At 35.4% G+C, this 21,712-nt stretch overlaps 1 protein-coding gene across 3 annotated transcripts in view; it reads right to left on the bottom strand.

Moving 5' to 3' along the window:
• The window catches only part of LOC150094147 (uncharacterized), a 387,756-nt gene that overhangs the window by 179,456 nt on the left and 186,588 nt on the right, over positions 1-21,712 (bottom strand). For all 3 annotated transcript variants that reach the window (XM_090412301.1, XM_090412300.1, XM_090412302.1), the window contains 2 exons: positions 14,179-14,322; positions 7,521-7,602 (listed from right to left, as the gene is read on the bottom strand). In XM_090412301.1, coding sequence (XP_090268427.1) covers positions 7,521-7,602; positions 14,179-14,322 — 226 coding nt within the window. The remainder of the gene's footprint in view (positions 1-7,520; positions 7,603-14,178; positions 14,323-21,712) is intronic.

Raw genomic sequence — 21,712 nt, 5'->3', positions numbered from 1 at the left:
CTATTATATGGAGCATTTTGAAAAACATGCTCTTGATATATAAAGCAACACATAAGTCTAAATAGTCAAAATGTCTGAAGAGACCAAATACAGAAAAGAGGAGAGGTAGGGTTACTGCTTATTAGGAAAGATTGAAAGATTTAGACTATGAGACTAACAAAATACTGAATTCCTATTCACAACACAAGTTCAAAACAATGTGGTGCTTAATAAGCACAGAGAATGTGCAGCTGGGAGGGGTAAGAGTTGTTACTATAGTGAAGAAAGTGTGATAATATTAAGGATCTATTACTTGCAAAAATAAGGAAAATCAAAGCAGAATGATTGATAGCGAATCTCAATCCAAGTTGCAGATATGTCCAAAAAAAAAAAAAAAAAAAAAGGTTTAGTTCTAATTATTTTCTGCATAGGTTCTCTATTAGATTTAATTTTGGTAAAGTTATTCATTCACTTGTTACTTTTTGCATTCATCCAATTAATAGAATCTTTTATGCATGAATGACAATATTCACCTTAGAGTCTTTGACCATTACCCATGTCCTGCACCCAGTGAGTATACTTATGAATATGCACATTTCTGTGCATATACATTAGCACTCATAACCAAAAAGTGAAAGTAAGCCTACTGTCTGTAGACTTACTTTCATTTTTTGTTATCCAAACTTTATCTCATTTTAAGATTTGATCACTAATGTTTTGATTCATGGAAAGACCAAAAACTTGTTTGTAAATATTGTCATTATACTTAAAGAAAAAATCTGCTGAGATTATTACTTTAATAAGTGAAAGGATATCAGACAGAGATAATTTTATTGATTCTATTAGGTCATGATCATTTATGAGAAGTGGCGGGACAATGACTTTGGGCACAATAGAAGAGAGAGAATATTGTCAGGTGATACAGTAGCTTGTTTAATATGCTTAAAGAGTTTGGCAGTATTTGTAATCATAAATTGAACATTTTTATTGAAAATATTGCATTTTTTTAAAGATATTACAAATTTCTTGGTTTATATTTGTTCTTTAATTTTTTAATGCTTAACTTTAAAAATCTACAATCCATTTGATTCATTATCTTTTCTGTTATTGGTTCTATTCATGTCTACAGATGAACTACACACTGCCTACATATTTGGTCTTCGACCTTGACCTTTTTCCAAATTTTACCTTTTCATTTCAATCAAGTCTGGTACCAAATACAGCATCAGCACCTCCATGAAAAAATACATACCCAGGTATGTATTTTTTCATTGATTGATTCAGCCAAAGAATCATGCGTGAGGTTATCTACAAGGATAGAAAAATCAGAACTCTGTAGTTGATTCACAAAATTAAAAACCCAGTCCTGGAAAGAATAAAGCATAGTGAAAGTTCCTAGACAGTAAATCAACATGTGCTCTGAGAGAATACAGAGAAAAATATAAGATGGCAAACAATGAATGAAAGTGTTGGAAAGACTAAACAAAAGTCTTGGGAAGACTGGTAAGAATACACCAGATAAATATCAGGAAGATGGCAAAAGATTTTGGAAGTTATTGCAAAAAGCTTAGAAATGGAGGAAATAGTAGAGTAAAAAGAATCAGATTACATAGGTGACATATGAAAACTGAAGATAAGGATATTCTAGATGTCTGGAATAGTTACTTTGAAAGACTACGAAATAAAATAAGTAGAAGAACAGTGGTAGAAGATATATAAGAGGAATCAATCAGGAGTACATATTCATGCTAGAGATAGAAAAAGCAATCAAAAACCACAACTGTGGAAAGGCAACTGGTATAAATGATATTCAACCAGAAATGCTCAAAATATGGATGTATAAAATTATTACAGTGACTACAATATATACTACTATATATGACTACTATACAGTGACTGTATAAATCAGAGGGATTGGTCAGAAGGTCGAATTCCAGATGATTAAAGTAGAGCTTTCATAGTATCCATCTATAAATAGGGAAATAAAATGTGAGAACAGAAAGGAACTTCCTCACTAAGTAGTCTTGTTAAGATTTATGCAAGCATACTTGAAAGATAGCTAAGGAAAATTGTGAAGGAGAAACTTGGAGAAGAACAAGATGGATTCAAGCCAGAATACCAGGATCAGATTTTCACTTAAATGAGAAATCATGGAAATACAACAAAGATTCTATATTTAAGTTTCTTAGATATAAAAAACACACATAAGGTACCAAAAGTAAAGCTGTTAAAAAAAGCCACAGTCATATGGTGTAAACGGGACTTTATATCAATAATATATATTGTCTATATTTGATACATAAGTCAGCAGTTAGAACCAAAGGAGGTGGGGTTAAATCAGTGGATATATATGTAATTCATGTAGGAAAGTGGCATGAGGCTTGACATCAAAATAAAAGATATTCAAATGGCTAGCAGAGTGGTTAGCGTATCCGCTCTCCAGCCAAAAGGCTGCAGGTTCGAATCCCGCTGTGGGCATGGATGTTTGTGTCCGTGAAAATACTAGTGACCGTGGTCAGCGGTAGATGACGTTGGTGTAGTTGCCATCAGTTGGTGGATTGAGTAGTGGAGACAGAGTTGTAAAGCAGGTGCTCTCCCTCGACGAGTCCTTGGACTCCCTGGAGGTGTCAAATAATAATAATAAATCAACTCTTTACTTTATGTAGATGATGTTTATACTGTTAAATAAATTTAGAACATGTCTACAGGATTCTCTAACTAAATTGAATAACTGCTGTAATAAATTTCGTAAGAAAATCAGCAATAAAAAGAAAAAAGACTATGAAAGGCAGGAATATTAAAAACATCAGCTGCATCCTGAATGGAGAACCTATAGAACATGTAAAACATTTTTAGCCATTTAGACACAATAGTGAAACTTGCAAACTAAATATGGAAATATAGAAAACAGAATTAGCAAAGCTGACATAGTAGTCAAGTGAATAAATTTACATGAAATAAGATGAAAAAACTGGTTAAAATACTAAACACTGAGCTGTATATAAGACAATGTTCAAACTAATTTTAACTTATAGATCTTAGAAGCTTGGTTAGAAAGAAAACACTTGATCAAAGACTGGAAACCACAGATATGAGTCTTATCTGTGACAACAGATATCTCATATTCACCATCCTTGGCAACCAAGTGTATGCTAAGAATGATAGGAAAAAGACCTAGAGGAAGATCAAGATCTAGGTGGAGTGATACAGTAAGAAGTGTCTTATAAGACCAAAATATAAGATCTGTCAACACTGGAGTCCAAACATATAACAGACTAATTTGGGAAAATTGTTGATAGAAAGTTATTAATGATGTGAACTTTTCATGTAGTACTATCATAATATCCTATACACCTCTTGCACATTAGAAATTTGACGATGATAATTACAGATCTGATTAAAAATAGAGATCAGTTTTTCAATGAGAATTAAGTCTGAATTGTGTAAAAATTATTATTATTATTACTCCAAGACCTCATGGAGTCAAAGACTGATCTGGAAGGTCCTTTTATCACACACACACATCTCATCATACCATGTCTTAAACACACTCAAACTCCTTGCTGACACCACACTCTCAGGCAAGGCACTCCAATCATTCACGACTCTGCACAAAAAAAAAAACCTGCCTCTCACTCCCCTACTCACACCCTCTTTATACCGTTTACAGGGATGACCTCTGGTTCTCCCCCCCCTGATCTCCCACTATTCTCTGTAGTGAATAGTGGGAGATCAGGGGGGGGGGAGAACCAGAGAACTCCACCATTGATACTATAACAACCCCTTACCAACTTGTAGGTCTCTATCATATCTCCCCTCTTCCTCTTGTTCAATTACAATGAGAAGATGCAATGTGCAAATTACATCTTCTCAACCTTTCCTCATACTCAACATTCCAGAGGTCAGAAGCTACCTTAGTCAGTCACCTTTGGAACCTTTCCAACATCTCTTCATCCTTCTGAAAACCCAGTGACCAAATCTGGGCACAATAGTCCATGTGTGGCCTAATCAAAGCCTTATACAATGTAACAAGAATCTCCCTACTTCTACACGTCAGTGTCCTCCGCATCATTCCCAGAAGCCTTTGCGTTATCGTCATAATTTTGGTGATGTGTCCCCCCTAACTTTTAGATCCTTATCTACTATCACCCACAGATCTCTTATTTCCTCTACCTCCAACAATATATTCTCACCAAGCATAAATTCTGCATCCAATCTTTGTTTTCCAAATTTTAAAACCTTACATTTTGCAACATAGAACTCACATCCCCATTTCTGTGCCCAATCACTCAATTTATTCAAGTCTTCTTGCAAGGCCACAACATCTTCACTACTCTTTATGGTTCGTCCCAACTTTGCATCATCTGCAAACAATTGAATATCTCCATCCAAATCTTTGCCAATATCATTAATATACAAGTTAAACAGTAATGGCCCTAAAACAGACCCCTGAGGCACTCACCTATGACTTTCTTGTCCTGGATATCGCACTCCCATACACAACAAGTTGATACCTATCAGATAGCCAGTCTCCAATCCAATGCACTAATCTAATATCCATTCCCATCTGCTCTACTTTGACTGTCAACTTATCATGAGGTACTCTATCAAAAGCCTTTGCGAAATCCAAGTATATTACTGTGTATCCTTCTCTGTCCAAAGAAGCAGTCCCTTTATTGTAATAAGTAAGTAGATTACTAAAACATGACCTCCCTTTAGCAAATCCATGATGTCCATCAAAGATAATACCATTGTTGTCAACCCAACAATGGTATTATCTTTGATGGGTTGACAACAATGGTATTATCTTTGATAATACCATTGTTGTCAACCCAACTCTGGATCCTAGTTCTCACAAGCTTCTCCAACAACTTAACCACAACACCTGACACACAGATAGGCCTACAGTTTGATGCTTGAGTTCGATCACCTCCTTTATGAAGTGGCACAATCTTGCCCTCCTTCCACTCCTTAGGAACTTGACCAAGTGCAAGACTCGTATTAAAAAAAACATGTCAAGGCAGATGTCAACTCCCTGGCACATTCCTTCAGAATACGTGGTGATATATTATCAAGTCCCACAGTCTTATTTACATCTAGTTTACTCAACTCTCCAAACACCTCTTGCTCACTTACAGCCAGTCTCTCCTCCCCATCATCAACTGCTCTCAATCTCTCCATGAAGTCACATTCACAAGACTGAAAGATCTTTATGAACTGCTCATTAAGTATCTCCACCACACATTCTGCAACAGCTGTCTTTATACCATTTTCTCCAATCAATGTCATCCTTCCATAATCATTCTTTCTTTTTGCTGGCTACATATTGAAATAACTCCTTAGGATTCTTTTTGGCTTCATTAGCTAACTACTGTTCATACTTCTGTTTAGCTACTCTCACCAACCAAGTCGCCCTCCATGCCTGGTCTTTGTAGACCTCATGAAATTGGTTATTTCCACTTCTCTTATGCTGCCTCCACAATGCCCTTTTTCTCTGTATTGCATGCTTAATCTCTTTATTCATCCATCTCACACCTACCTTATTTAACCTTCTCACCCTTGGAATACATTTAGACACTGCATCTACTAGATAGTTTTTGAAAATCCCCCAAGCTGCATTGATCTCTTTTCCAGCTAACCCCTCATTCCACGCTACACCCGCAAGCTGCCTCCTGAGCTCTTCATAATCACCCCCCCCCCCTTGTAGTTCCACATATACCCTTTTTTCACAGGGGTCCTTGCACTGCTGGCAACCACCCAGGTAATCACCTCATGGTCACTTTTACCAATTTGTGGATGATTTGACACCTCATTTATAATTACATCCTCTGATGAGATGACCAAATCCAAGACCCTTAATCCTCGTGTGCCCTCTGTTACATACTGTCTGAGGTAGTTATCCCTCAAAAACTCAAGAAACTCATTTTCTTTACTTCCAGTTGCTATCTCTTCATTCCAGTCTATATTGCCATAATTAAAATCACCCTTTTCTTATTTGACTATACATTTCACTATCACCACCATCCACATTACCAGGTCTATGAAACATCCCACCAAGTATTTGATTCTATTCACCTCTATCTCACACCATACTGCCTCAAAACCACTGGCCTTATTTCTCTCTTGCATCTCTACCTTGTATGGACATAACTCTTTCTCTATCATCAGTAGCACTCCCCCTCCCTTTTTACCCCTTCTATCCTCACCAAACATATCATATCATCACAAAACATATCATAAGAAATCCTGTCAGGATTTCATCCTCATCTAACCATGTCTCACTTATTCCGACAATCTTTGGGTGAACAGATGCAATTAGTGCAACCATTTCATCTGCCTTGTTTCTTATACTTCTAGCATTGGTATACAAACACAACAGCTCATTTCTGGATCTACAGCTAGTTCCACTGATACCACTCACTCGATGTTATCTCTCCATGCTGGACTGGGGCCATTTCCCTTTCTGCTTCTTCATTTTAGAACTCTTTTCAATTCCATCTGTTTCCTCTTGATCCCTGGTCATCCCATTTCTTTCCTGCCTACACATGCTCTAACCTCCTCTTGGAGCAGCCACCTTTCTCATGCTGTGTACCCCTGTCCACCCTGAGCCTCCCCATTTCCCTGCTCCTCTTGCACACCCATTCTCTATACTCATACCACTCACTTCCCCATTCATATCCACTTCTTCAATCCCTCCTGTCTTACTCTCCTGCTCTTCCACATCACTCCCCTCTCGATCCGATTCATTCTCTCTGTTTTCACTTCTCTACCTTCCAGCAGCAGCCTCTCCAAGCAACTCACACCATAACCACTCAAATGCAGTCCATCGATCCCATACAGCTCACTTCGTCCCTCAAACTCATTCCACACATTATCAAACTGTACTCCCATCTCCTCACACATTTCAGCCAGCATATCATTCATAATCCTTGCTCTTCGCAAGGATTATGCACCAGAGATTTGTACAATTTTGTATATAGGGAAGGAGGTAAACGTTTGGTTGTAAAAATCATAGCATCTCAATATAAGATGGCTAATTCATCAAGAGTTGGAAAAAATATTAATACTTATATGTTAAATATTAAATTTAAATATTAATATGATGGCTAATTCATCAAAAATTGAAAAAAAATATTAACTTATTTTACTAAAATGTAATGTACCATTGTTTTTATACTACTGAATTTAGGTTTGCACTAAACTGAAATGTAATTTTATCATACCTTGTATTAATAGAGTTCACTTTATGACATTTTGATGAACATCGCAAACAAATCTAGTATATATAACAGATGCTGAATGTACTGAATGACAGTAATGTTATCCCTCATATGCTTTTTTGATGTGTGTGAATGGCTGAATAAACTTTACATACTTTGTTCAAGTGAAACACTGAAATAAAATACCTAAGCTAGTAAGGACACACATTTCATAAAAGAGATCTTTAAAGTTTGAAATGTTCACCATTGCGCTGCTTTAATTCATATAATTAATTTATATCCTGGATAATTACTGTGCAATAATTATTATAAAATTAGTACCTGAGATGTATAACTTAAGAGACTGGAGATGCTAATACTTCTACTAGGAGGCTGCCATAAGTGTGATGACTCAAACAGTTTCCTGAGAAAAATAAATAAAATAAACAATAAACTATAAAATAAAAACAAATATATATGTGATGAGAGAGTTCAAAAGGCAATGATTTCTGAAACTAATAAATCATTGCCTGATTTCATTTAGTACAAACCAGGTTTAGTACAATCCATATTTTATAGATGGTTATCAAGTAATAAAGCACAGATTTAGATAAACATACATAAAATTATTAACACAGTTACTACTTCTCTTATTACCAGAACACAACAAATGAACAGAAGTTTGATATTTTGTTTGTACTCAATAGTACCTATTGATTGCTTTGCATACATACTCCTGTCTTTAATCTCATATAACTAACAAGACAATTTTCACAGATGGTGGATAAATTCTTAGAATTATGTTGCAGCATTTCTTATAGTAAGATTTCTGTCAATTTAAGAACATCTCTCCGGTCAAAGGATGGAAAGAAAAATTCTGCTAATTTCTCTGTCCATCCTTTTGTTAATTGTCACTATTTTTTTTAATTACTGAAAATGGTAATAACTGTGTCCAAAATTTTATGTATATATTATTATTATTATTGGTAATCTCCATTGAATCAATGGGAGGTTCTATTTAAGTGGTTACACCACTTTTGATTAGCTCTGCACACACATTCTTGAATCCTAACAATGTCAAGTTCCTTTCTAATATCTTCCTTTTTAATATGATTCTGCCACAGATGCCATCTGTTCACTCTGCAAACTTTTCTCAGAACTCTCATATCTGCGGTCTCTAATCTTTGATCAAGTGCTCTATTTCTAACCCAAATCTCAGATCTATACTTAAAACTGGTATGAACACTGTCTTGCATACTGTTAGCTTGGTGTTTTGGCTAATTTCTCTCTTATTCCATTTAAATTTATTCAACTGGTTTCTCACTATACCAAATTTCCAAATTTGGTATAGTGAGATATAAATAGGTCACATCCAGTATGTAAGTGTTTAGGACTACAAACATCATTTCAAAAAAAACAGAGAGCTAAGTTTGATTTCTCTGATTTTAATATCAGGTTTAATGCCACTTTCTTTCAAAATGGAGATAATGTGTTTTCTTGTCTTACCTCTGTATTTCCTTCAATTCTAACTGCGGACTGACAAATATAGGTCATGTATTATTCTGCATAATGTTCCATTTACCCCATATAATTGTAGCATTTTGAAATTTTTTTCTCTAAGCACCGTGTCATATGCCTTTTCCAGATCTATAAAACTGAAATACAGATCCCTGTTATATCCCCAAGTTTCTCAACTATTCCATGCTTGTACCTCCACATTCATCATCATCAAATTCCTGCCATATAGCCTCAAGGGGTGTACAGGATATGATACTACTCCAGATCAGTCTGTTACTTGTCAAGACACGAATATTATCAGATCTTATATTTCTGTCATCTAAAGCACTGTGTACCCTACTAAACCACCTATATCTTGGTCTTCCTCTCAGTCATTTTCCTGCTAACCTGGCAGAGAACACTTGTTTTGCCAATCTTTCCTCACCCATTCTGTTTAAATGACCATGTCACCTGAGATTAGCTCTGCTAATGCATTCCAGGATGCTGACAATGTCAAGTTCTTTCCTAATATCCTCATTTTAAATATGATACTGCCATTGATGCCATCTGTTCACACCCCTAATCTTTCTCAGGACTCTCATATCTGTGGTCTCTAGTCTTTGGTCAAGTGTTTTACTTCTGACCCAGCTCTCAGATCCATAAGTTAAAACTGGTTTGAACACTGTCTTGTATACAGCTAATTTAGTGTTCCGACTAATTTCTCTCTCATTCCATATGAATTTATTCAATTGACTTTCTACTATACCAGCTTTATTGATTCTGTTGTCTATTTCCATATTTAATTTACCATCTTCACTAAAAATCATGCCTAAGTAGGTGAAATGTTTTACTTGTTCCACAGGTTCTCCATTCACAATGCAGTTGACGTTTTCAATGATTCTGCCTATTTTTATTGTCTTTGTCTTTTTATTGCTGACCTTCATACCATATCTATTACAACGGTTATTCAATTTAGTCAAGGAATCTTGCAGACTCGTAGTGGATTTATTGATAAGTATAACATCGTCTGCATAAAGCAAAGAGCTGACATTAACATTTCCAATTCTGAGATCATGTTTAATACTACTTTCCATCATAATGTGATCCATATAGATAATGAATAACAGAGGGGATAACGTACATCCTTGTCTCACACCAGATTTAACATTAAACCATCTTTCTTTACTTCCTTCAATTCTAACTGCTGATTTACAACTCAAATAAAGACTAAGTATTGCTTGATATAATGCCCCATTGATACCATATAACTGTAGCGTATTGAATAGCTTTTCTCTTGGAACCTTGTCATATGCCTTTTCCAGATCGACAAAACTCAAATAGAGATCTTTGTTATATTCCCATAATTTCTCCACTATTTGTCGTAAAGTGAAGATCTGATCCTGACAGCCTCTATTTGGCCTGAATCCAGCTTGTTCTTCACCAAGCTTTCCTTCTACAATTCTTCTCAACTGTTTCTCAAGTATACTTGCATATATCTTACCAGGAACAATCAGTAGGGAAATACCTCTGTAATTCTCACATTCAGTTTTATTTCCCTTTTTATATATGGGTACTATGAGAACTCCACTCCAATCATTGGGAATTCATTCGTCTGTCCAGGCCTTCTGAACTATGCAGTGCAGCTACTGCAAGACTTTTATACCACCATACTTCAGCATTTCTGGTCGAATATCATCTACTCCTGCTGCCTTTCCACATTTTAAGCCTTTGATGCTTTTTCTACTTCAAGTAGGGATATGTATTCCTGACTGTATGCCTGTTGAGTGTTTTTTTACCACTGTGCTATCAATGCTTGTTTCATTTAGCAATTTCTCGAAGTAATGACTCCACACTTGAAGGATATCTTTTTCTCCCATTTTCATGTCATCTTTATCATCTCTAACTCCTTTTACAGCACTCTTTCCTCCATTTCTAAGCTTCTTTAATAACCTCCAAAATATTTTGCCACCTTTTTGATATTCATTTTCTGTGTTCTTGCCAAAGTCCTCCCATGACTTTTGTTTAGCTAGTTTTACACAGTGTTCAGCTTTCTTACATTTGTCTAAGAGTACAAGCTGACTTATTTGCCAGGAACTTTTGATATGCTTTCTTCTTTTCCTTCACTGCCTCTTTAACTTCCTGTGTCCACCATGGAGTTCTGATTTTTCTATCCTTGCAGACAACCTCACCACATGCCTCTCTGGCTGAATCAATCAAGGTTTTATTCAAGGCTTGCCACTGAATCTCTAAAGTTTGGTTCCTATTCTCAAACTCTTTAATTTTTTCTTCAATAATCTTTATATATTTTAGTCTACAGTTCACATCTGAGAGCTGCTCAACTTTTATTCGCTTTAAAACTTTCTTACATATTATTCTTTTCAATATGAAATTCAATTTTATCCTCCACATTTCCTAAACGAAATGTGGAGGCCTTCTCCCAGTTATTTGGCTTTGATCCTTAAATGACCCCACCTATCATATCTTTCTTTAAAAATATTCACTTACATCATCCACTGGTAGTTTATTAGACACAGTCATCATGTCATGAGAAGAACCTGGAACTCATTTTACCTCATCTCAACTTACTTACCAGAGATATCCAAGTTCTTCCTTGACCTGTCATGGCTAGAAAATCTCACTTGTGACTATAATTCAGTAGAAACTTTACAAGATCTCCTTATTCAAGATGTGGGTTTATCAAAATGCAGTGCAAGAATAACCTTCATGTTCGTGTAAATGAATAAAATGAATACAAAGGTTATTAATGTTCTCATCAACACAGCAGATATCAGGTGATACCTTAACCACTTTAGCAATGTGGCTCCTAAACTTTAACTCTCCACCATCACCCTATTATGGACTAGTTGGAGAAAATTACCATGAATATAATATGTAATGTCCTTAGTCCAAATTGCATAGCCTTGTTAGTCAGCGACATTGAATTGACATCCACTATCATTTACCATTACAGCAGTATGTTCTGCTCACTCTGGAGGAATTCTGTATTAAATATATCCTTTATTACTCTCTTTGCAATAATTATATCTCATTATGCATGCTAAACCAGTATCATTATTAATACAGAAGTTAAACAATAATAATCCAAGTAATGAATCCTGTGGTAACTCACTGGTTACCTTCTATCTCTTAGGCTCAGCACCTCCATTACTCTCTGATACCTGCTAGTCAATCTGCTATTCATGTCACAAGCCCTCCAGCCATACCTGTTCCCTTTGAATGGAACAGGCATAGCTTGCAAATGCCTTGCAAAATCTAAAAGTGTCATGGTATAATTCCCTATTCCAACTCTACAATCATTCTACTAGAAAATGTGACTAACTGCAAAAGCAAAACCTAATTTAACAAAGCCATGTTACCCTCTACAGAGGATTAAGGTGCTATCGACTTACATCTAGATGCAGATCTCAATTTGTCTCCCTAGAACCTTAATGATCATTTCCGAAATACTGAATGGTCTATAATTGGTTGCTTTTGTCCTACCTTCTTTGTATAAAATTATCATCTCACCCTTTGTATCATCTCACACATAACACACAGCCACTTATAAAAAAAAAGTGTAGGCTACAGTGCATAGAAAATACGGTATAACACACACAAAAAAAAGTACTGAACTTTGATATCCCCTTCAGTACACAGACGAGATATGCTGTCCAACTGCATGCACATTAATAGAAGGACATGTGTAGTCCCGCCATTACATTTGACTATAGCAATTGTGTTAACTTTGGGAGAAAGGATGTTTACTGTTAAGCATTATTTTCATTCATATGGGGTTGTCAAAACCCGAATTGGTTCATGAGAAACCTCTTCACAGCGAGGTCACTGCATGGTGCACAGTTTCCAGTCATGGCATAATTGGGCCCTACTTCACTGAAGAGGATGGTGTAACTATGACCTCAAAGAGCGAATGCTGCATCAAGAATGTGTTGTTTCTATTCACCTAGGATTTGTATAGGATGTGTCATGCAAAAAACATTCCATTTTGTGCACAGGTATTCCAACAAGACAAAAGCAACCTGTCACACATCACATGGTTCTAGAGCCCATTTATCAAAACATTTCTCCGAGAGGCTCATTTCAAGGTCACAGAATTCCTGTACCCTTCACCTTCTCCTGATCTCACATCACTTGATGCCTTCGTTTTGGGGTATGTGTATTCCACCATGACCCACCTTCAGAGCTTGATGAACTAAGGGATAAAATTGCATGATATATCCAGCAGATGTCCCAACCCTTGGAAAACCTTTACATGCACTATGAAACCTGTCTTGAGAGACAAGGTACCTATTTCGAGCACATAATCTACTGTTTTTAATTTTATACGACAAAGATTCCACCAATAGTTATGGATGTATATATCATCACATATTTCTTTGTTAATAAACCCATTTATTCAATAACGTATATTGTTGTAGCTATTCAGTGCTGATGTTTTTTTTTTTTTTTTTTTTTATTTACACTATACTGTATTAATGACCACAACACAAGATTCATTACCTTAAGAACCAAACAAATAACAAGTTAAAGACAGAATTAAATGAGAAAATATATAAATCAGTCATATCTGAAAAGAGAAAGGGGGTCACACCAAGTGTTTCTGCCACAGACATCATAGTAACTTTTTACATCAAGTCAAACCCAACATATGAGTTTGTAAATAGCACATGGAAGATTCCACAAATAGAATGTCATGTTCCAATAATTTATTCTCAAATGCTACACTACAAGGGTACAAAGTCCCTATATCAAACCAGCAACTTATTCCATGCAAATGAAAACCAGGAACATTCCATGAACAGCCTAAACACCTAAAGCCATTTCCTCCAACTTCAACTCAAAAGGTACTACAATCACTACCTGTCAGCATCACATAGCATTATGTAAGCCACATGCACATTAACAAACTTATTTGTATTGTGTAAATTTACTTAGTCCACATGGTTAGCCTAGTGGCTGTGCACTTTGCAACCACATGCCTGGGGAAGGAGTGTCCTAGGTTCAATTCCCGTTGGAGATGTGAGGAGCTGAAGGATCTTCCTCAGCCATAGCCAAGTTAGCTGGTCTTGGGTGTGAACAGTAGGGTTTCCCCCAGTTTATCCTGGGGTTTTTCATCCAACAAACAGGCAAACTGGACCAGTGAACATGCAGGATACAGATATAGGATATGGTATGGCAAGGAAGGCAACGGGAAACTACCTTGCTCGTAGTCACTTCCCTAGGATGGCAGCATAGCTGTCCCTACCATCCATATGGATGAAAGGAAACTAATCATCATCAATCAAATTTACTTAATAACAACTATATTACACAACACAAAACAATATAGCTCATTATTTCATTCAGATGAATAACAAAGTATATTCTAATACACACACACACACACACACACACACACACACACATAATTAAGATTTATATCACCAACAATAATATTTTTTAAGAAAGAACATCTCATTTGAAATGACAATATGGTTAATATTACCGTGCAAACATAGGCCAAGCAACATCAAGATCATGACCACGTGGACTGAGATCAAAGTGGACATCGTTTAATTCATATAAGGTCCTAATTAGCTGAATCCAGAGTGCAGGCTGTCGCAACAGAGAATCTTCAGCGTACCGAGTACTAGAGCAAAGAGAAGAAAAATAATTAAAATGAAATTTAAAGTGTGTAATTTAATTACAACTGTTATAAATGTTTGAATTAGACATAGATAATTAAAAAGTCACACTTTGGAAACTTTGTATATAACCAATATACAATATTGGTTATTAGTTCCAAGTACTTGTTTATATTTTTTCCCTTCCCAGGTAAAATAACCAGTAGTAACAGTAATTTGATACATCAATACACAATGTAATATCAAAAATTCAGACATCATATTCAGCTCTGTTGCTGCATCCATTCAGCTATTGCAACAGACTTATCCCATATGCTGAGTCATATTTTATTGCAGAAAATCTTACATCACAGATCTCGACTGTGATGTAAGATTCTCGACTTCACTTAACTAGGACACTCCATAGACTGCTTGGCAAAGTTTACCATATTGCCAAGGACTACAAACATATCTTTTTTTTTTGCTGATGTTGGAAAGCAGATAGTTCTTGGACTTTATTTGGCAAAAAGGAGATGGCACATATAAAAAGGGATTATCATAGAGGAGCATACATTTCCCCTCTTCTATTTTTAAGATTTATGCAAATGACCAATCAATTAACACAACTGTCACTGACCCTATAAAACATGGCAATTTATTAAAAAGAAAATTTCTTGCATACCAACTCAAGTAAATCTATTTCATCTCAATAAATATGAGCTTAACAGATCACTTACATGGAATAATACAGTCCTAACACATCAAAAGCATACCTGACATTGGCGCACACAGGGAGGGGGCCAAGGGGCCCTGGCTCCCCCAAAAGAAAAAGGGAAAAAAAGACTAGAAAAATTTCCAGAATCTTTTCCTAATTTTTAATTTTTTTTTTTTATTTATGTTGTCCTGTCTTCTATTTCTATATTACTTATGAATTAGCAGTCACATAAGGTGGGAATACCCTCTGGCTCTCGGGAATCACGGTCGTTGTGAACGCAAGGCGAATGAAGTAGTGCTCGGGCGATACTTTGTTTGCCTGAGCCGGGACAGAGATCATGAGTATTATCTATTAGCGATCACTGAAGATGATCAGTCATAGGTTGTATGTAATGCGTAGTATGTATATTCTCAAATCATCTACTCAACTCGCCCCCCCCCCCCCAACCTGGGTACGCCACTGATACCTGATATTACTTTTGACTGAACCTTGACATTTAGAAAACAGAGAAAACAAGAGTTAAAGTAAATGCAGGAAACAACATTCTACAAAACATTGCCTCATCAAAGTGTGTGTGTGTGGGGGGGGGGGGGGGGGGAAATACAACTGCTGAGAAACTGCAGCTCTTTCCATATGTTTTGCACCTGCAGAGTCTGAATGTTCCATATGAATAAATTTCATGCCATGCCTCCAAATATGTACAATTATCAAACCAAAATTACAGACAAATCATTGGCAGCTTAAAATCAACAAAGGTGACTAATCACTACTAGCTCTCTGGTATAGTCCCACTCCACCTATTAGAAAAACTGTTCTTCCAATGTGTGACAAAACCTGACAAGACAGCACCTCACCTCATGCTACACAATAGCTTTCTGTCTTCTGCAAAACCACTTAAGCAAAGAAGCAACAACTACAAGTTAGAACTCTGGAATGAATTCTAGCTTGGTAGTTGGAATAAACTACAAATGCTACAACCTTTGGAACAGTCTTCCCCAGTAAATACTACCTCCAAATCTTTAACAAGTGAATCAACAGATTTCTTTCTTCTCTCTAATGGCTTGCCCACCGTCCCATTATAGATCTTAAGCCATCTCATGTATGTAGTTGATTTATATATATATATATATTTTAAAAACATAGATTTAATAACTAAATATATATATAATGACTAAATATATATATATAGAGAGAGAGAGAGAGAGATAAAATATATATATATATATATATATATATATATATATATATATACACATACATACACACACACATACATACACATATATGGTAAAATCCAAACAAAACCTCAAAATAAGAATGAAAGATTCAGATCTCTACAAGTGTGGTGAAATAGAAACTATGGAACACTTTTTGATATATGTGCACAAATGGACTGACTTTACAAACCCAGAGATTTGGTTGAGCACATAGATGCTGCTGTCCACTGGGCAAAGCTCTAGACTGTCATCAAAATTTGAACATCCATGTTCTTCTCTATATGTTTTGTATCACTACTGTCCTTTCACTAGGTATTGCCAACTTCAATTTATTTCTATTTCTTGTTTTATGATTTGTGTAACTTAGCTGCTGAATTTTATGTTGTTTCCAATGAACATGAATAAATAAATTATATGTTTACTAATGTAAACAGAAATTCATGTTGAAAAATAAACAGTTCCTGTGTTCACATCAAAAACAGCCATCAAAAATATGATTTTTAAGAAAAGCCTAAACAGATTGCACCTTGTTGTCAACTGTTGTTCAACTGTTGTCAGTTACTTAGATATTATTCAGATAAAAAATGTGACTTTTTAAAATCCTTCTCTTCTAAAATACAAAAGTACTATAATACCCAAAAGATGGGTATTATCTTTTGGGTATATGAACTGTTTTGAATTTTTTATTTGTGAAATGAAGTTTTGGTATGAATTTAAAAAGTGCCAATTAAACTATAATGAATTAAAACCTTTTCTAAGCATTTTTACTTCACAAATCAAAGTAGGCGGAATGCTTTCAGTCCTAACTTTCTGGAAATCAGCAAGCAAGCAGTCAATTTCATTCAGTTGAGTGCATTCTCAAGTTGTGCTATATACATACATACATACATATACACATGTATATTTAAAAAAAAAAATATATATATATATAAATATATTAAAAAAGAAAAGAATTGAATGACTAGAACCGAGATTTAAGTAAAAAGGTTTTAATATAAAAACACGACTAGTTTCGGCTTGTAACAGCCTTCATCAGGTGACATTATAAAAGAGAGAAAAAACACTAAAACACTGAAGTTTAAATCTCTATACATAACTGACATTAAATCATTGTAGTTGTATTTAAAGCTGTTATTTCGTTTATTCTATTGTTGGGAAAGTACGTGCTAGTAACATCTCGTGAACGCCAGTACATAATTACAGCTGAATGATTATCTGGGAGGTTGTAGCTCAAGTTATTATAAGAAAAATCGTGGTATTTAGATGAACAGGATTGAAGATGATTTCCCTAGATTCCACGATTTTTCTCTCTAGTTCATCATTGCAACGGAAGATGTTAGTAGATTTTTCCCAGCAGACTTTGTGACTTTGGCTATCATCATTAGGATTAGCCAAGAAAAGGATATGACTTGATAATGCACTGGCTCGCTGTCTCTTGTAAGTAATGTCCCTCATGTGTTCTTCTATATGCAATTCAACAGATTTGTCTGTCTGCCCAAAATAAGGAATATCACAATCACACAATATTTTATATACACCAGGGTATTTGAGATGATGATGATAAGGTTTTGGGTGGCTTATTAAGAAACAGATCTTTGGAAGTGGAGTGAACAAGGTTCTGATATTGTATTTTCATACAACTTTTGCTAATTTATGTGAAACTGTACTTATGTAAGGAATATATATATATATATATATATATATTGCCTTTGAATCTATTTGTTTCTTCTGAGCGATGTCAAGGAGGATTAAGAAGGAATCTTTCAATGATTCTCTTGGAATATCCATTAACTTTGAAAGTTTTGAGATGGTTTATTTCTGTAAGAAGTTCATTTGGGTCATCCAGAAGAGAACAGGCTCTATGTCCCAAGGTGGAAATTATTCCAAGCTTACGAGGAGGGAAATGATGGGACTGACTATGCAGATATCTGTTGGTATGTGTGGGCTTTCTATATATCGATATTTTGAGTTTACCAGAAGAGCGGGTCAGTTTGACATCAAGAAAAGGCAGAGAATTATCCGTTTCAAGCTCGGCAGTAAACTTAATACTTTGATGTTGGCTATTGAGATGTTCGAGGAAAACCATAAGGGAATCATGTCCATGGCTCCAAATAATGAAGACATCTACATAGCGTTTCCAAACTTTAGGTGTTAAAATAAAGGAAGAGATAGCCTTGGTTTCAAAATCCTCTAAGTAAATATTTAAGCTTCAGTGTTTTAGTGTTTTTTTTCTTTCTTTTATAATGTCACCTGATGAAGGCTGTTACAAGATGAAACTAGTCGTGTTTTTATATTAAAACCTTTTTACTTAAATCTTGGTTCTAGTCATTCAATTCTTTTTAAAAAATATGTATGTTAACTGAGTTAATGATCATTCTTTCACACACACACACACACACACACACCCCTCAGTTAGTTCAAACCCCCTCAGTTCAGGGATTTCAGAAACGAATGTTCCAACTTTGGCTTGAACGACACCCAAATTCGGAAATTTCATTCGAAAGGCTGATGTAGCAATGCAGCATCATTATCAAATGCAAGATATTTAGTGAACTTGAGCTGGAGGCACTGAAACATCATGCTGTAAAAGGAGACCATACTGGCCCTGAAGTGACCAAGAATATGAATGGTGCAGAACTGGATTCCAACGTGCAGAATGCTGAAAATCTTGAAAATATACAAACAGTTGAAAAGAAGCTATCAGAGAAGGAACAAGAACTTGCAAGAAAAATTATTGAGCAAATGAACAGCAACCTGGAACAAGTTAGGCTTCCAGTATTGAGACAAGTACCTCAACAAAAACTGAAGGAACTCCTACAAGAGGCCAATAAAGCTGCAAGGGCTATTCCTACTGGAACTATTGGACAAACGAATCAACTTATATACTCAATAGCCTATGTCGTAACATCTGAATTAGGATATAAGATTAGTGAACCCAAAAGCAGTAAGGCTCAGGAACCAAAATGGAAGCATCGACTGGAGAATAAAATTCTTAAACTCAGAGCAGACGTAAGCAATTTGAAAAACCTTAAGGAAAAGAAGCTGAAAAACACGAACATCCAAAATAACCTCATAAAGAGATATAATACTGGAACACGACCTATTGATGAAGTATTAGAGGAAGTGAAGCAAAAAATAGTTGCAGATGCAGCTAAAATAAGAAGATAGAGTGCACACATTGAACAGTGCAAGCAAAATTCGATGTTTCGTGCTAATCAACACCAATTTTACAAGAAAATTGATTGCTGCAGGAATGATAATCTTAAAGAAAATATAAATACCAGAGACAAAGAAAATACACTTAAATTTTGGAAAAACCTATGGCTCTAAGAGGCACAATAACAAGGCAAAGTGGATTGAACAAATTATGAACGAATCTCAAGAACGAAAAATGGGCCAATTGAAAATAACAACTGAAATGGTTCAAAAGCAAGCTAAAAAGATAAAAAATTGGTCAACACCTGGGAAGGATGAATAACCTCATTCTTACTGGTTGAGAAGGCCGAGAAGACTGGTTGAGTGGCTACTGGTTGAAATATCTAACAGGCTTACACGAAAGACTTGCTAACCAATTTTATGATGTTTTAGAAGGACAGAGCAAAGAAGAGTGGCTCACAGCAAGGAAAACATTTTTGATCATAAAGGATTTCTTCTTTTTCTTGGTAGGCAGGTTATTCTGACCAATAACCTGCCTACCAACAACTTTTAAGCTACTCACAGGCATACTAGCTGATAAAATATATAGCTTTCTTAAAGCAAATTCTCTTTTCCCAATTGAACAAAAATTCGAGAGGCACAAAAGACCAACTGCTGATTGATAAAATGATTTTGAAAAATTGCAAACATAGAAAAACCAACCCATATGGCTTGGATAGATTATAAAAAAGTGTTTGATTCAGTGCCTCATAGTTAGATTTTAGAACTCACAGAACTATTCAGTATTAGCGAAAACTTACAAAAATGTTTTCAATCCAGCATGAAAAACTGGAAAACAATGTTAGTTCTGAATAGAGAAGAAATTGGAGAGGTAAACATAAAAAGAGGTATCTTTCAAGGAGTCTCATTATCTCCTCTATTGTTTATCTTGTCATTGATCCCCTTAACTAGAATTTTAAATAAAACAGCCCATGGTTATCAAACTGTGCAAGAAAGTACAAAAGATATCTCACCTTTTATACATGGACGATCTGAAGTTGTACACAAAATCAGAGAATGAACTCGGATCACTGCTTAATACTATGCACATTTTCAGTCAAGATATATCAATGGTTTTGGCTTAGACAAATATGCAATTGCTGGAATAACAAGAGGAAAGTTTGAAGATCGGAACGAAACAGAGCTGCTCAATGGTGAAATAACCAAGGCGATAAAATTCGAAGATAGCTACAAATATTTGGGAATTTCAGAAGCATCAGAAATTCTGCACAAATAGTTCTTCTTTGATCTTATTGTGCAGAATTATTATTGAGCAGAATACATAAGATGACTAAGAAAACTCCTTAAGTCAATGCTTAATGCTGTAAATTTGATAAAAGCAATTAATACCTGGGCCATACCTGTTCTGAGATATTCAGCAGGCATTGTTGAATGCACTAGCTAGAGATGGAAGATTTAGACCAAAAAACTCGAAAATTAATGACAATGCACCATGACCTCAATCCTCGCAGTGACATTGATAGGCTCTATCCATCATGAAAAAAAGGAGGTAGAGGATTATTACAAGTAAAGCAAGTTATTGAAGAAGAAAAATGAAATTTGAATGATTAACTGCAGAAAACAACGAAAAAATTTCTAATTGAGGTAAGGAAAGAAGGTTTATTTAAACCCATGGAGACAAAATTGGAATACAAAACCAACCAAGTAAAAGTGAGAACTGAAAGATAGAAAAATAAGGCATTGCATGGAAAATACCTTCACAACATAGAGGACAGCACTGACAGCAACTTGACCTGGCAATGGTTGAGAAATGGAGCACTAAAGAAAGAAACAGAATCGGTAATTTTTGCAGCACAAGAACAGTCCATTAAAACCAACGTTATGAAGGCAAAAATACAAAAAATTCGAGAAGACAGTAAATGTAGATTGTGCAAAGAAAAGGAAGAAACGGTAGACCACATTATGAGTGGGTGCAGCAAAATCGCACAAATTGAGTACCATAAAAGGCAATGTGATAATGTAGCTAAGATAATCCACTGGCATTTATGTAAGAAGTATGAGTTTAAAGTATCTAAATACTATTGGAAGCATAAAGTTCACCAGAAAGTGGTTGAGAATGAAAAAGCTAAAATACTCTGGGATTTCAAAATCCAGACTGACAAAAGCTTGGAATGTAATACACCCGATATAACAGTGGTTGATAAAAGTGAAAACAAGGGTGTTAAGTTTATCGAAATATCAGTAACAGGAGATAGTCGAATTGACGACAAAGAAAATGAAAATATTACAAAGTATCGCAATTTGCAAGTCGAAGTTGAACAAATCTGG

The sequence above is a fragment of the Typopeltis vanoorti genome, chromosome 22 (assembly GCF_054136105.1).
Source record: "Typopeltis vanoorti isolate ZY-2024b chromosome 22, IOZ_Tvanoo_1.0, whole genome shotgun sequence".
NCBI lineage: Eukaryota > Metazoa > Arthropoda > Arachnida > Uropygi > Thelyphonidae > Typopeltis > Typopeltis vanoorti.
This window is presented reverse-complemented; position numbering and strand designations above follow the sequence as displayed.